Genomic DNA, 12858 nt, shown 5'->3' with positions numbered 1-12858 from the left:
GGGTGATGTGCGAACAAAAAAAAGAGTTTGATCTATGTTTTCCTTCGATGCTATCATATCCTTTCGTAAGTATTCATAATGTGTCAATTATCTCCTACGTCGTTTTTATCTCTTTTTTTTACATTCTTCATTTTTCGTTTGTTTTATTCGCTTTGCCTTGTTTATACGACTTTCGACTTTTCTTTGCTCAATATCACCAGTACGTCATGTCGATCTAGCATAAAACAATAAATCAGTTGGCTTTGATGAAAACATGACATAGTACTCTCTACTTTCGCCCCTTCCCCTTCCCAGACACACCAACCTTCTTTCCCCCACCACCAAAGCTCTTCCCTTCAAATCCGGGTCTTCGCTTAACATTCTTCTTCCCCTTTGCCCCAGCACCGCCCTTCTTCTTCTCATGTCGCATTGCAATATTATCAGCCCGTTTCTTCTGTCTCACGGCCTGCGCCTTTGCTAGCTCCTCCTTCCTCGTATCCCACTCCTTCTTACTCTTCACCTTGTCCTTTTCACGCCTCTTTGCAGCCTTGTGCAACCGTAATGCGTCGTCGTGTACCTTTGCACCTGTAACCCGTGCGCCGGCTTTCGTCCATGCGTCCCGCTCTTCCAGTTCTTTGCGCTTTTCCGTTGAGAGGGTAGCACGTGCCTCCGCGCGCTTTGTGAGCTGCTTTAAGGCTTGAGTGGGGTTGGACGAAGTTTTGATGGATTTGGGTGCAGTGGGAGCGTTGCCAGCGAGTGTAGAGAAGGTCACGTTGGTATATTTTGAGGCGTTGGAGGTATTCTGCTGGTTGGTTACGTCTGGTACGAGTAGTTGAGTCTGAACAAAGCAAGCATTAGTAGTGAATTATGACGAAAGGACAGAGACATTATTACGCACTTTTGTGGTCGGAGCACTCGTCTGTGCCTTTTCTTTGCCCTTGTTCCCTTTTTCCTTCTCCTCTCGTTCTCTCCTCTTTTTCTCCTTCGTCTCCTTTCGTCGACGCTCACGCATCGCAGCACGCTGTCGGCGACGTTCCTCCAACAATTCGTCCTTGCTCCCCGGGTCGCCATTTGCACCTTTAAAACCGTTCTTCTGTCGAAGTTCTTCCATCCGCGCTCGCAGTTTTGCACGAAGAGTTTCGATGCTGCTTGGAGCCGGCATAGGTTTGAATTCCATTCCTGCCTTTCTTCTGGCAGTTTCTCCTCCCTCGGGGTCATCGCGGTCACCATCTTCACCATCTTCGCCGTCTACGTCCATCTTCATGTGAATGCTTTCAGTGTTCCAGTCCGCTTCCTCGCTGTCGTTGTCTTCATCATCGCTCGGTGCCCGTGTTTTCCCTTTATTCTTGGATGCGGTTGAAGTTTTCTTCAATGCTGCTTCTTCCTGCAGTTCGATAATCGATTTGTTGTTCGCAGGATCGAACTTTTAAAATAAACCAGTAAGAATTTGCAAAGCGGGACGAAAATTGACATCGCATAGAACGAATACTCACCTTATCTCGTTTTGCTTTTTTACTGGCTTCTTTTGTGGCCTGCTTCGGTGCCTTCTGCTTCTTACTATTCTTCTGATATTTTGAGACCTTCAAATTCATACGACCGGTTCCATTACAGCAAGTGCATGCCAGGATGAATGGACAGACGTACATGTTCTCCGGAATCCTCTGGTACGAGATAATATTTGGCAGGAATGAGCCGCAGCAGGACCTCAAACTCTGCGTTGTGTCCCTCTAGAGAGGCTTTTAGTTCTTCAGGAGGGGTCGGCATCCCGCAGACAGTAATAATGGTAGAAAATATGGTGTTGAAGAGAGCCTCACGAGGATCTGAGCACGTGACAAACTGTAGTCAGGGACAGTGGGATGCCGTTTGGTTCTTCTGGCACTGCTATGTCTATTGCAGTGACGCATTTCATCTCACTGGCGAATGATGTAGTTAAGCGAGACATATCATTTGGAAATATCCGTCCTTTCCGCTCTTCCCCGTAAGATATATCTTGGGGCAAGTTGCGCCGCTCTGCTTTACCAGGCTTTCACAACCCCAAGCGAAGTAAACACTTTGTGAATCGCTCATGGCCTCCCATCTGATCACAACCCCTGCGCTGATCTGTGCCATAACTGGTGTGGGTCTGCTACAATCGTGGTACAGGAAGCGCAACAAACATCACCTTCCTCCTGGCCCAAGAGGTCTACCTATAATAGGCAACGTTCTGGACGTATCGGAGGACCTGGAATGGGAAAGAGCCTTTAAATGGGGAGAGAAATACGGTCGGTGCAAACATGTCTTTATTTCTATTACTATCTGACACGTCGAACCGAAGGTCCTATTGTTTATACTGAGAACCTTGGAATACCGTGTATTTACCTGAACTCGTACCAGGCAGCAGTCGACTTGCTTGACAAAAACGGGCTCAACTACTCGTCAAGGCCAAGAAATCTGGTGGTAGAGCTGTATGTCGCTGACCTAATCTAGTCTTTGCTCGCAAGAACCTTGACCTCTTAAATATATACAAAGCGAAGGCTGGACTGAATGGTCGCCAAGCTTGATGCCATACGAAGATGAGCTCCGGAAGTCGAGAAACATACTACATAGGTTCTTACAGCCGTCAGCTGTAGGAAGCTATGCCGAGATCCAAACGCAGGCAACCCACAAGCTACTTGAACGCCTTTTAGATAGTCCTGACAGATATTTTGATTCGATTCGGCAGTAAGTATGGTTCTACATGATAGATAGTGTGATACTGATATTGTGCTAGAATGGCAGCAGAGATAATCATGCTGATGACGTATGGCCACAAAGGTACCCATTTCCTCTTGCATCCCGAACAGCGGATCTAACTAGTTCACAGTTTCTGAAAAAGACGACCCCTTTATCAAGATTGTAGAGCAAGGTATCGCAGCATTTGTGGAAGCGTCAGGGTCCTACCTTGTGAACGTAATTCCCTGGTTACAATATTTGCCCTCTTGGTTCCCTGGCACAAGTTTCCAAAGGGTTGCTTGTAAAGGGCGCAAACATTTACAGAACATGATTCAGACACCACATAATATGGTGAAAAAGACGTTGGTGAGTTTACCGCTGCTGGGAAAAGGTATACTAACTTTAGTGATGGACAGATGGATAGTGCAAGTAAACCCTGTATGTCAGCACAACTTATGAACGAAAACATGGAGAGCAATGGCAACATAAAGGATGAAGCTCTTATTGCAAAAGTGGCAGGCGTTACATATTCTGGTTCGTAGCATGCAGTACTCAGTTGGTCAGGACTAAATGGAAAACGACCGGAATAGGTGGTGCTGACACGGTATGCTCTGAGGATTGATACACAAAACTTACATTTTTCTGAGCATTCCGTGTTTAGACTGTGTCTGTCATGCTTACATTTCTCCTTGCTATGGTGCTACATCCGAGTGTCCAGAAACGAGCACAAGAGGAGCTGGATAGAGTGATTGGGAGGAATAACCTCCCGTCACTTGCAGACCGAGAGAACCTTCCATATATCGAAGCTGTATGCAAGGAATGTTTGAGGTACGCTTTTATAGTTCATCTTGCATACGCGCACGTATAATATTTTCTAGATGGCAGCCTGTGACACCTCTAGGTAGAGTACTACTCGACTGGATTTATGCAGCACTACTGACACAGCACGCAGGATTTCCACATGCAGCAGCAGAGCAAGATGAATACAATGGCTATACTATTCCTGCTGGTGCAGTGATATACCCTAATGTCTGGTATGCGGAACAAATTCTGTTCATTTTTTGTCTAAAGCAGGCTAACTTTTCCCTTTGTCCTTGAAGGGCAATGCAGAGAGACCCGTCGATGTATGCTGAGCCAGAGAAGTTTATCCCAGAACGTTGGATGGCTCTGGAAGGGACAGAGCCTCCGCCAGACGTATATAAGATAACGTTTGGATTTGGAAGACGGTGAGGACCCTTCTCTCGTGGCCGTTGCTAATCCTGATCCGTCATGAATAGAATTTGCCCGGGGCGTTATTTTGCAATTAACTCAGTACGTTTTTTATGCTCATGAAACTACCGGCTGCAAATCTTATAGGGACTGCAGATCTTCATAGGTGTTGCATCTATCCTGTCGACGTTTAACATTACCAAGGCACTTGACGAGAATGGTAATCCAATCACTCCGAAAGCAGATTATACTCCACTTATTGTCAGGTGACGGTGCTCTCTGTCGCCTTGCATACTGAGCCTAACATGGATTATTTAGGCACCCGAAACCATTCAAGTGCTCCCTGACCCCTCGTTCAGATGAGATAGAAAGGGTTGTCCGCCAAGCAGCTGAGTCTGTCGAGTAATGCGATGACAGATTCATTAACCACTTTGGATGTGAGACCAAGTCGACAGACAATGCACATGCCGAATTAGTCCTTTTCAATGTAGTCATATTTATCAACAAAGTTCTGCTATAGATAAAATGAATGAATTAGTTAGCGTGTGTGTGTCACGTGATTGCATCTTGTGATTTGCGAACATGATTCAATGAACCGGATAGTCCCCATCGGCTTCCTACCAGCATCACTCCTCAACGCTTGTTGGCATTTCTCGAATCGGGCTTTGTTGCTACTGCGTCCAACTCAGGTCTCTCCTTTTTTTCTCTGACGGTCACTAATGCATCGAAGAAAATCGTCCAAAGACACAATCGAACAGGAAAACCAGGTCCTCAATAATGGTCAACCTGGCAGTGCAACTTTCCCGCAGAAACGCGAAAAACTAGCGTCAATAGCGTTTCCTAATGCTCCTGATGAGAAGGAGAATGTGAACGTCTCATCGGAGCCCCAGTCCCAAAGCTCTCCATTCAGGGTGCGAGTGAACTCTGTTCCCTCGGAACCTAATGAGCAGCAGACATCACACCGACCTCCACCACCTTCTGCTGGTCCTTATCGCACCACATTTGGATCTCTTGCTTATAGTCCGCCAAATGGATATCACTTCCCGGCGTCACCCTTGCGTAAATCATTCACTCAAGGACATGGAAGGACGTTATCGTCCTCTGGTTCATCGCTGTCCGTTTCATCCCCGATGCTTTCACCTGCACCCCATGGAAGAGGTCATCATTCTTCTCGCTCAATCAGCATGATAGGGTCTTCCTCTGCGAGTCTTAATGCTTCACCGCCCGAAGGAGTCGGTTCGGCGCAGCTTCCTAACACGCCTGCAACACCCCCAAGTACCCGGAGGCATCACCATCAGCGCATTCACTCCCGCAATCTGTCCGTCTTTTTCCCTCGTCCGGGATCCCTTCCTACCTCTTCTATCACGGAGGACACTGATGTCGCGCAGGAAGCTACCGTTACACTCAACGACTCACCGCAGTTCAAGAGTGTCCGATTGCAGGATCCGCCTGGTCCGCGACGCCTTGGGGAAGGTTTTACCTTTGGAGGAGGGCCAGGGCGAACACCCCCATTTGCATCAGATACTACGGAGGCTGAAACGCCATCAAGAGCGAAAAGGCGAGGTCACCACCACAAACACTCCTTGTCTCACAACTTTTTCTCTTTTCTCGAGCCGGGGTCTCAGATGCAAACCTCAGTATCTCCGGAAAAGCCTTGGACGCCCATGTCTCCCGGTATTGCTCCTTCAACATCGACTTCTTCCCAGTATGAAAACGGGACGGCCGTTGGTTTGACTAGCCCAAATTTGGATCCTTTAGCTAGTAGCCCACGGACTCTTCCAAAGGATGCGATTATGGTATCCGTAGTGCAATTCGTGCTGGGTGCTGTGTTATGGGTGTCGGGACAGCACAGCGGATCACTGGCCTGCACAGGTCTTGGCTACTGGATTGTTTTCGACGCTTTCGGAGTTGCTCTTCGCCACGTGTTGCCCGCATACTTGTCGCTAGAGTCTATGCAGTCGAAGACTCGTAGACCATATGGGTTAGTGTCTGCATCGCTCGATGGGATGATGGTTTGGTATACTGATACATTTTATTGTCAGTAATGCAAGGGTGGAGACACTCCTGCTCTTCGCACAGGCAGTCTATTTGATCTTTGCTTCCGTCTATGTCTGTAAAGAGGCTATCGAACATCTTCTATTGGCTGCTGGCGATGGTCACCACCACCATCCCGGAGATGAGGATATGGCACTGGATGGGTGCGTGCTTTGCTATTTTGGATATTAAGCCAAAGCTCATCGATCACATTTTAGGATGGGGTTTCCTATTCTCTTGGTACTGATTACAGTCGCCTCGCTCCTTAGCACCTGTTTACTCTACGATAACCATCGGAAACTAATTATCAGTGCGTCCTAGTTCTTCACGTTCTTTCGCATAACTCAAATCTGACTTCTCATGCAGCGAGCGGTCATAAGCTTCCTTCCTTCTCCAGCATTCTTCACCGCTCAAGGAACTTTTCGTTCTCTGCATCGAACCCTATTTCGCCCACGTCACTGATTCTTGCCAATCCATTTACTGTTGCCCCGCTACTGTTTTCGCTCGCCTTACTTCTCGGCGCACTGCTCTTACCGCCGTACGCGCTTCTGTCCAATTCTCAGCTTTGATCATGTTCGCTTAACTTCTGACTTTACACTAGACCTCAGCAAGAGAGTTATGACCTCCTGTTGGCTCTGTTTGAAGCCGTCCTGACGTTCAAGATTGCATATCCGGCTGCAGAGGTTCTAGGGACAGTACTCTTACAAACTGCTCCGCCTCGTGGTTTCCCAGGTGCGCGCATGGAGGCTTTCCTCAGAGTGATGCGCGAGGTACTTTGTTTGGTTACATTACTCTCTTTTTGTGTATCACGTTGTCTGACGCATAAATTCTCGCACAAAACAGATCGAAAGACACCCACTTGTCCTACACCTTCCTGCACCACATATCTGGCAACTCACTCCTTCTGTTACGAGCCTCCCTCCATCCTCCTCGTTTTCAACTAAATCACAGATGCACGATATCTCCTCGCTCGACGCACTTGTCGTAACACTCGAGCTACATGTGAGACGAGATACAGACGATGGCGAGTTGCTTACGCTGACGCGCTGGGCGCATGATCGGTGCCGTATTGCACTTGGTTTGGGTGTTGGTGCGAAGGATAGGGGGAATGATGGGGAGGATGGGGCGGAAATCACTATTGGGATTGTAAAAGGGTAAACCTAACCCTGGCACCTTTGCGCTGATTGGTATTGAGGGTATGTGGTTAAGTATATGTATAGTGTAAATTATTAGTTTGTACGTCTGCGGATGAGTGCACATACGCTCGGCTTCAATTTTGGTGGATTACAGTATAATCGCAGTTGTATCTACAATACTAGGACTCCCGCATTGTGCAGTGGTCCGTGCGTTATGCAAGTCCCGCAGACAGGATTGGACTAAAGCATTGTCGTGCTTGCTCACTCACCAAACCTGGCCTTGAGCAGTCAAGAAAAAATAAGCCTACTATTTATACGCGTGCATCAATTGTCTTGGATTCTGAAAGTTGTACAATAAACTCGATATTATTCCGATTCCAAGAAGAAATTATACCATACACTACAATATCAAAATATAAAGCCAAATGTAATACCGACCACGATCATGGATGCATTATCCTTCCTTCCTCGGTTCCACGTTTGTATTTCTACACATGAAGAGTATTATCACAATTGCCCACACAACATCTTCCCTCTCGCAATCTGTGCTTTACACAGACTAACCTCTGTGGGCATCGCGACTAGCGAGGCAAGGAGGATACCTGACGAGTCGGCGAACCCGATTGACCCGATTTGGAACTCGTGTTCTTGTTTGAGACGTTCGTCTGCGACTGAATTAGAAGGATTAGAAGGATTAGAGGGGTCGAAGGAAGAGGAAGGAGTGGGAGAGTGTCGATGGGATTGGTTTATTCTGTAGAAGACGTTTACGCTGTTAATTTCGAACAGGATGAAGTGAATGACGTCAGTAGTGAACAGATAAAAGATATTTGACGAAAACGTACTAGGCAAGTCCGCCGCATACACCTTCAATGCTAATCAGAACAAAAACAATCCCAGCGGCGAGGCCCTCGGAATCGGCAGGGATAAGCCCCACACCCGATTCTAGTGCAAGTATGACAAGGATACCAAATTGTACAATAGCTGGCATGGATAGTAACCGGCCTGGTAAAGGGGGAAGACCTAAGGAGATGGAAGAGCGGGAAAGGAATACGGTTGTTTGGTACACCAGCTTATTATTATGAAGCAGAAAAGTGGTGTGAAAGGAAGTTTGTAGTGATCAACTTCGCGTGAAAAATCATTTTGAAAATATAATATGCGTACCTGCCAGAGGGGGTAGTAATCGCGAATTGAATGGATTAGAAGGCTCATCAGCGGATGATCCTGGGGTGCTGGAACAGGATATACGAGCGTTGGCGCAATTCCCTAATGTACCAATGCGTTAAACTTCTTTTTTTTCTAATACAGACGACGAGACGTACTTGGTTGATCGTATATTCAAACTGAGAACGGGCAACAAAAAGGTCGATCAGTTGACGCAATAAATACCCACAAGATGAATACTAACGAGATAGACACAGGCTAAAGGATTTGATCAGCACTGCACATCAAAACACAGAATACACTCACATAAAGGGAGCATATACTTGAGCAACAGAGGTTTAACGAGTTCCCATTTATCTTGCGCAGAGAGTGCAACAGCGGCAGACTTGCCAGGAGATGCCAGTGTACCCTTGAATCTGCTGTTTTCTTCCATAGACTCCAAGTCATCTGTCTCTGGTATTGGTGCATACTCCGACGTTGACGCTAAGGCATCCGCGGACTCAGAGTCAGGAATGGAAAGGTGCAAGAATTCCTTTGTTCGCGGGAGGATGAAGAAATAAGTCAATGGTATGATGAGCGGGAATATCTGAAAGCCGAGTACTAAGGCACAGACAGCATCACTAAGATAGACACTTCGGCTTACTGCTGAGATCCCGACACCCGTGCGCACGCCCAGACTCCTCATCTCCCACCAGATGAACGCACCCACCAGGCCTGCGGCACCAGTCCCGGATGCAAAATACCTATATGGTTGTTAGTTAGTATATGACAAAAACCATCCTGGAACAGCCTACCCGACACTGCGCCCTCCAACAGACGGGGGTCGATAAGTTGTGGACCGTTGTAAGAACGTCAGCTCTCCTAGCCCTAGAGAAAAGACATATGAGATGGAAAATGCAACGAGGTCTTGTATCAGTCTGACCTGACGAGAAAGAAGCAAGGCTAATTCCCAAGAGCCGCATTTCCAAAGTGTCAAACCCGGCTACGACCTTGAACACATCCATTCAGTAAAGGGCGCCATGAATAGCATGCTGCACGTACAATCATACCAAGTGTGCTCAGAATCCAGCATCCCAGAATCCTTCTGATATATCTTATTCTTCCCTTTAAAAGATAGGGCCAACCGACCTTCGCTACGAGAGAGGGAGCGATGTTGCAGAATGCGATGATGCCCTTTGGGGTTGAGGGAGGGACGAGGTCAAGTGCTGCTGATAAAATGATGACATACAGCACTGGGACAATGTAGTCAGATAAAAGGCGAGGTGGTCCCAGCAAGAGGCAGCGCACACACACCATTATTGATTAGACCGAAGAGAAAGAAGGACAGGCCCAGTCTAAAGAGAAGTGTTCGGGTATCTGCAGAAACGTAAGTCAGATAGATTATGACATCATAGAAGTTGTTGACTGTGTACGTTTCGGCGGTTCTACGGTGTCGTCTTCTTCAAGAGGTGCGTGTTCTAAAAGGTTTTCCTCCTCGGGAGCCATTGTGCCAGATACTGCATGTAGCTCTATAAACTCGTGTTGTGATTGTGAAGCAAAATTGTTGTATGATCCGCGCGACGAATGAACCATCCAACGTAGCCGTTGCTACGTGCAAAGTGCTGATTAGAGAGGCTTTCTCGCTTCGTAGGGTTGCTAATACATGCACAGTCTGGCGGTTGAGTAGTTGCAATACCAGAGGGCGGCAAGAGACGGGCAGCACTTAGGCATTGTCGATCCGTCACGTGGCTCAAATTTACTGCAGACCTTTTTGGCTAGCAGCTAGCTCCTTCTATAAGTATGGTTGACCTACCGCTCTGAAGTATTTCTGACCATCACTATGGGCGAGAAAGCTAATGCAGAAGCAGGTCCGTCGCGGCCATCCTCTCTGTCGCTTAGAAAAAAGTCCGCCAAGGGTAGTAAGCCTTTCAAGCAACACAACAAATCGAGGGCACTTTCCGAAGCCCATGCAATCGATGCATTAGACAGACAGGCAGTGGAGTTTGTGAGCAAGTAGACGTTACTCGACGAATCATAAGCTAAAAGTTATCTAGGAAGCACCTCCTGACCTGATTAATTTCGCCGACCTGCCTGTATCCGCCAGCACCAAGAAGGGTCTAAAGTTGCCGGGCTTCGTTAAGATGACTGAAATCCAAGCGAAGAGTATACCTTTGTCACTCAAGGGAAAGGATGTACTTGGTGCTGCCCGTACGGGTAGTGGAAAGACGCTCGCATTCCTAGTGCCCGTTCTCGAAATTCTCTATCGGAAAAAGTGGGGTCCGCAAGATGGTCTAGGAGCGCTGATTATATCGCCAACAAGAGAACTAGTGAGCTCTATAATGCCCTACTTGTTTGAAATCTTGCCTTACCCTTTTCAGGCAGTACAGATATTCGAGGTGCTACGATCTATTGGAGGGTACCATACCTTCTCGGCTGGGCTTGTAATAGGAGGAAAGAATCTGAAGGACGAAAAGGAGCGGCTTAATCGCATGAACATCCTTGTTGCAACACCTGGGCGACTATTGCAGCATATGGACCAAACCTTCGGTTTTGACTGCGATAATTTACAGATGCTTGGTGCGTCTGCTCTTACCTTTCACGATTACGTAGGCCGTTGCTGACACGTGCGTCCACAGTCCTCGACGAGGCTGATAGGATTTTGGACATGGGTTTTTCACGAACAGTAAATGCCCTCCTCGAACATCTCCCTCGCTCCCGTCAGACCCTACTATTCTCCGCAACGCAAACAGACTCTGTTAAAGACCTTGCCCGGCTCAGTCTCAAGGATTCGGTATTCGTTTCGGTGAAAGAGGAAGGGTCACATGCAGCCACCCCAAAATTATTGGAGCAACACTATGTTGTTTGCGAGCTGGACAGAAAACTTGATATTCTCTGGTCTTTCATCAAGAGTCATCTACAGAGCAAGGTTCTTGTTTTCTTTGCTAGTGGGAAACAGGTATGAATTTATCATCGCATGTTCCACCGTAAATGCCTACAATTATTTTGTTCCAGGTCCGCTTTGTCTTCGAGACGTTCTGCAAACTTCACCCTGGTTCCCCCCTCATGCATTTACACGGTAAACAAAAGCAAGCCACCCGGCTCGGTACATGTGCAAAATTTACTTCGATGAAACATGCTGTTCTTTTCGCAACCGATCTCGCCGCTCGTGGGCTTGACTTCCCCTCTGTTGACTGGGTCCTCCAGGTCGATGCACCGGAAGACGCGGAGACATATATCCACCGCGTGGGACGTACGGCGCGTTACGAAAGTAGAGGGAAGGGATTGCTGCTATTATGTCCCAGTGAAGAAGAGGGGATGCTCGAGGCTTTGAAGAAAAAAGAGATAGTAGTTGAGAAGATAAAGATTAAGGCAAGCAAGACGCAAAGCATCGAGAAGCACCTACAGAATCTGGCATTCCAAGATCCGGAGATCAAGTATCTCGGTCAAAGGGTATGTTCCTCACTTTAAAAGCCTAAACAAAACTGAACCGCTCCCACTTTTCCCGCTAGGCGTTTGTATCGCACATGCGATCTGTCTACCAGCAAAAAGACAAATCGATATTCAAGATCGACGAACTTCCTGCTGAACGCTTCGCTGCGTCGTTAGGTCTTCCTGGAGCACCGAAAATTAAGTTTCTGTCTAAAGAGGCGGTCAAGAAAAGAAAGAATGCTTCGTATCTCGAGAAATCTGCACAACTCGAGAATCATCGTATACTTAATGACGATGATGAGCATGAGGATAGCAGTCCATCTTCCGAGGGAGAGCCAGAGGGCGCACGGAGTCAGAAGCAGAAAGAGGATGCATTACAACCAAAGAAGGTACGTTGCATACAAAAACACATAAATCAGGTAAAACTAACCAGATTCCAGAACGGAGTCCGCACAAAGTATGATCGCATGTTTGAACGAAAGAACCAAAGCATCCTCTCAGAGCATTATACCAAGCTCGTTGATCATAGCGCCGATGTCGACACCGCAGCGGACGACGAAGACGATTTCATCACTCTAAAGCGAGCAGATCACGACCTTCCATTCGCTCTTCCTATCTCCGCCTCTCATTCCAAACGCAAGCTCAAAATGGGTCAGTCAAAGAAAGCCATGGCTAAATACCATGGCCACGGCGAGAAATTGCTTTTCGACGACGAGGGTAACGCGCATCAAGTGTACGAGATGCATGATGTGGATGAAGAATTCAAAGATCAGGATATTGCGGAGGCTGCGCGGGACTTTGCAGCTGGTGAACGAGGAAGGATGAAGGAGGCGGACGTACAGGATAAGGAGTTGGCGCGGGAGAAGAAGAAGGAAAAGAAGAGGAAGAGAAAGGAACGCGAGAATCAAGTTGGTATTCAAGTTACATTTTGCATTTGATAAGATATTCATGGCTTAACAGGAACGAGCGGCAACGGGCACTGCCGGAGCGCAAATCGAACCCGCCGGTGACGAAGGTTACGAGTCCCCAGATTTCGACTTTATTCGTTCGGGAAGTGAGGGTGAAGAAAATGGGGAGGCACGTCCAGTAAAAAGGAGCAAGCTTGGGTTGAGGCAAGAGCATAGACGAGGAGGCACCGGTATACCAACATCATTGGAAGACGAGGAGACATTAGCTTTGAGACTTCTTGAGCGTTAATTGTCTATAATTTATTTATGAGAGGAATGGTCGTACAAAATGC

The 12858-nt window shown here is 47.4% G+C and overlaps 5 protein-coding genes across 5 annotated transcripts; 3 read left to right on the top strand and 2 right to left on the bottom strand.

Moving 5' to 3' along the window:
• Positions 1 to 249: 249 nt before the first annotated feature.
• FOMMEDRAFT_108766 (uncharacterized protein) lies at positions 250 to 1743 on the bottom strand (the record flags this gene model as incomplete). The annotated part of the gene is made up of 4 exons (XM_007267163.1): positions 250 to 817; positions 878 to 1402; positions 1473 to 1559; positions 1624 to 1743. The coding sequence occupies 4 exons, from the start codon at positions 1741 to 1743 to the stop codon at positions 269 to 271; spliced, it is 1281 nt and encodes a 426-aa protein (XP_007267225.1). The 3' UTR covers positions 250 to 268.
• A 134-nt stretch (positions 1744 to 1877) lies between these two features.
• On the top strand, positions 1878 to 4285 carry FOMMEDRAFT_168425 (cytochrome P450; the record flags this gene model as incomplete). Its single annotated transcript, XM_007267162.1, has 14 exons — positions 1878 to 2240; positions 2294 to 2423; positions 2488 to 2679; positions 2729 to 2772; positions 2822 to 3036; positions 3087 to 3204; positions 3261 to 3274; positions 3332 to 3498; positions 3549 to 3571; positions 3623 to 3704; positions 3771 to 3896; positions 3948 to 3981; positions 4036 to 4145; positions 4198 to 4285. The coding sequence occupies exons 1-14, from the start codon at positions 2045 to 2047 to the stop codon at positions 4283 to 4285; spliced, it is 1539 nt and encodes a 512-aa protein (XP_007267224.1). The 5' UTR covers positions 1878 to 2044.
• A 216-nt stretch (positions 4286 to 4501) lies between these two features.
• FOMMEDRAFT_20574 (uncharacterized protein) lies at positions 4502 to 7283 on the top strand. The gene is made up of 6 exons (XM_007267161.1): positions 4502 to 5860; positions 5922 to 6077; positions 6132 to 6223; positions 6280 to 6451; positions 6515 to 6683; positions 6757 to 7283. The coding sequence occupies exons 1-6, from the start codon at positions 4599 to 4601 to the stop codon at positions 7069 to 7071; spliced, it is 2166 nt and encodes a 721-aa protein (XP_007267223.1). The 5' UTR covers positions 4502 to 4598; the 3' UTR covers positions 7072 to 7283.
• A 96-nt stretch (positions 7284 to 7379) lies between these two features.
• FOMMEDRAFT_141063 (batten's disease protein Cln3) lies at positions 7380 to 9695 on the bottom strand (the record flags this gene model as incomplete). The annotated part of the gene is made up of 12 exons (XM_007267160.1): positions 7380 to 7818; positions 7892 to 8118; positions 8211 to 8312; positions 8369 to 8389; positions 8455 to 8468; positions 8517 to 8796; positions 8854 to 8953; positions 9005 to 9077; positions 9133 to 9199; positions 9252 to 9442; positions 9504 to 9566; positions 9623 to 9695. 12 exons carry the CDS (start codon positions 9693 to 9695, stop codon positions 7557 to 7559), a joined length of 1473 nt encoding a protein of 490 aa, XP_007267222.1. The 3' UTR covers positions 7380 to 7556.
• A 334-nt stretch (positions 9696 to 10029) lies between these two features.
• Positions 10030 to 12815, top strand: FOMMEDRAFT_147015 (DEAD-domain-containing protein; the record flags this gene model as incomplete). Its single annotated transcript, XM_007267159.1, has 8 exons — positions 10030 to 10194; positions 10244 to 10516; positions 10568 to 10766; positions 10826 to 11145; positions 11202 to 11639; positions 11699 to 12007; positions 12059 to 12526; positions 12579 to 12815. The coding sequence occupies 8 exons, from the start codon at positions 10030 to 10032 to the stop codon at positions 12813 to 12815; spliced, it is 2409 nt and encodes an 802-aa protein (XP_007267221.1).
• Between the last annotated feature and the right edge of the window lie 43 nt (positions 12816 to 12858).

This window comes from Fomitiporia mediterranea (genome assembly GCF_000271605.1).
Source record: "Fomitiporia mediterranea MF3/22 unplaced genomic scaffold FOMMEscaffold_7, whole genome shotgun sequence".
Taxonomy (NCBI): Eukaryota; Fungi; Basidiomycota; class Agaricomycetes; order Hymenochaetales; family Hymenochaetaceae; genus Fomitiporia; species Fomitiporia mediterranea.
This window is presented reverse-complemented; position numbering and strand designations above follow the sequence as displayed.

Coding starts and splice junctions, on each gene's coding strand:
- FOMMEDRAFT_20574 (XM_007267161.1), top strand. CDS start 4,599: ATGCATCGAAGAAAATCGTCCAAAGACACAATCGAACAGGAAAACCAG. Junction 5,861..5,921: donor AAGACTCGTAGACCATATGG/GTTAGTGTCTGC, acceptor TTTTATTGTCAG/TAATGCAAGGGTGGAGACAC. Junction 6,684..6,756: donor TCCTCAGAGTGATGCGCGAG/GTACTTTGTTTG, acceptor CGCACAAAACAG/ATCGAAAGACACCCACTTGT.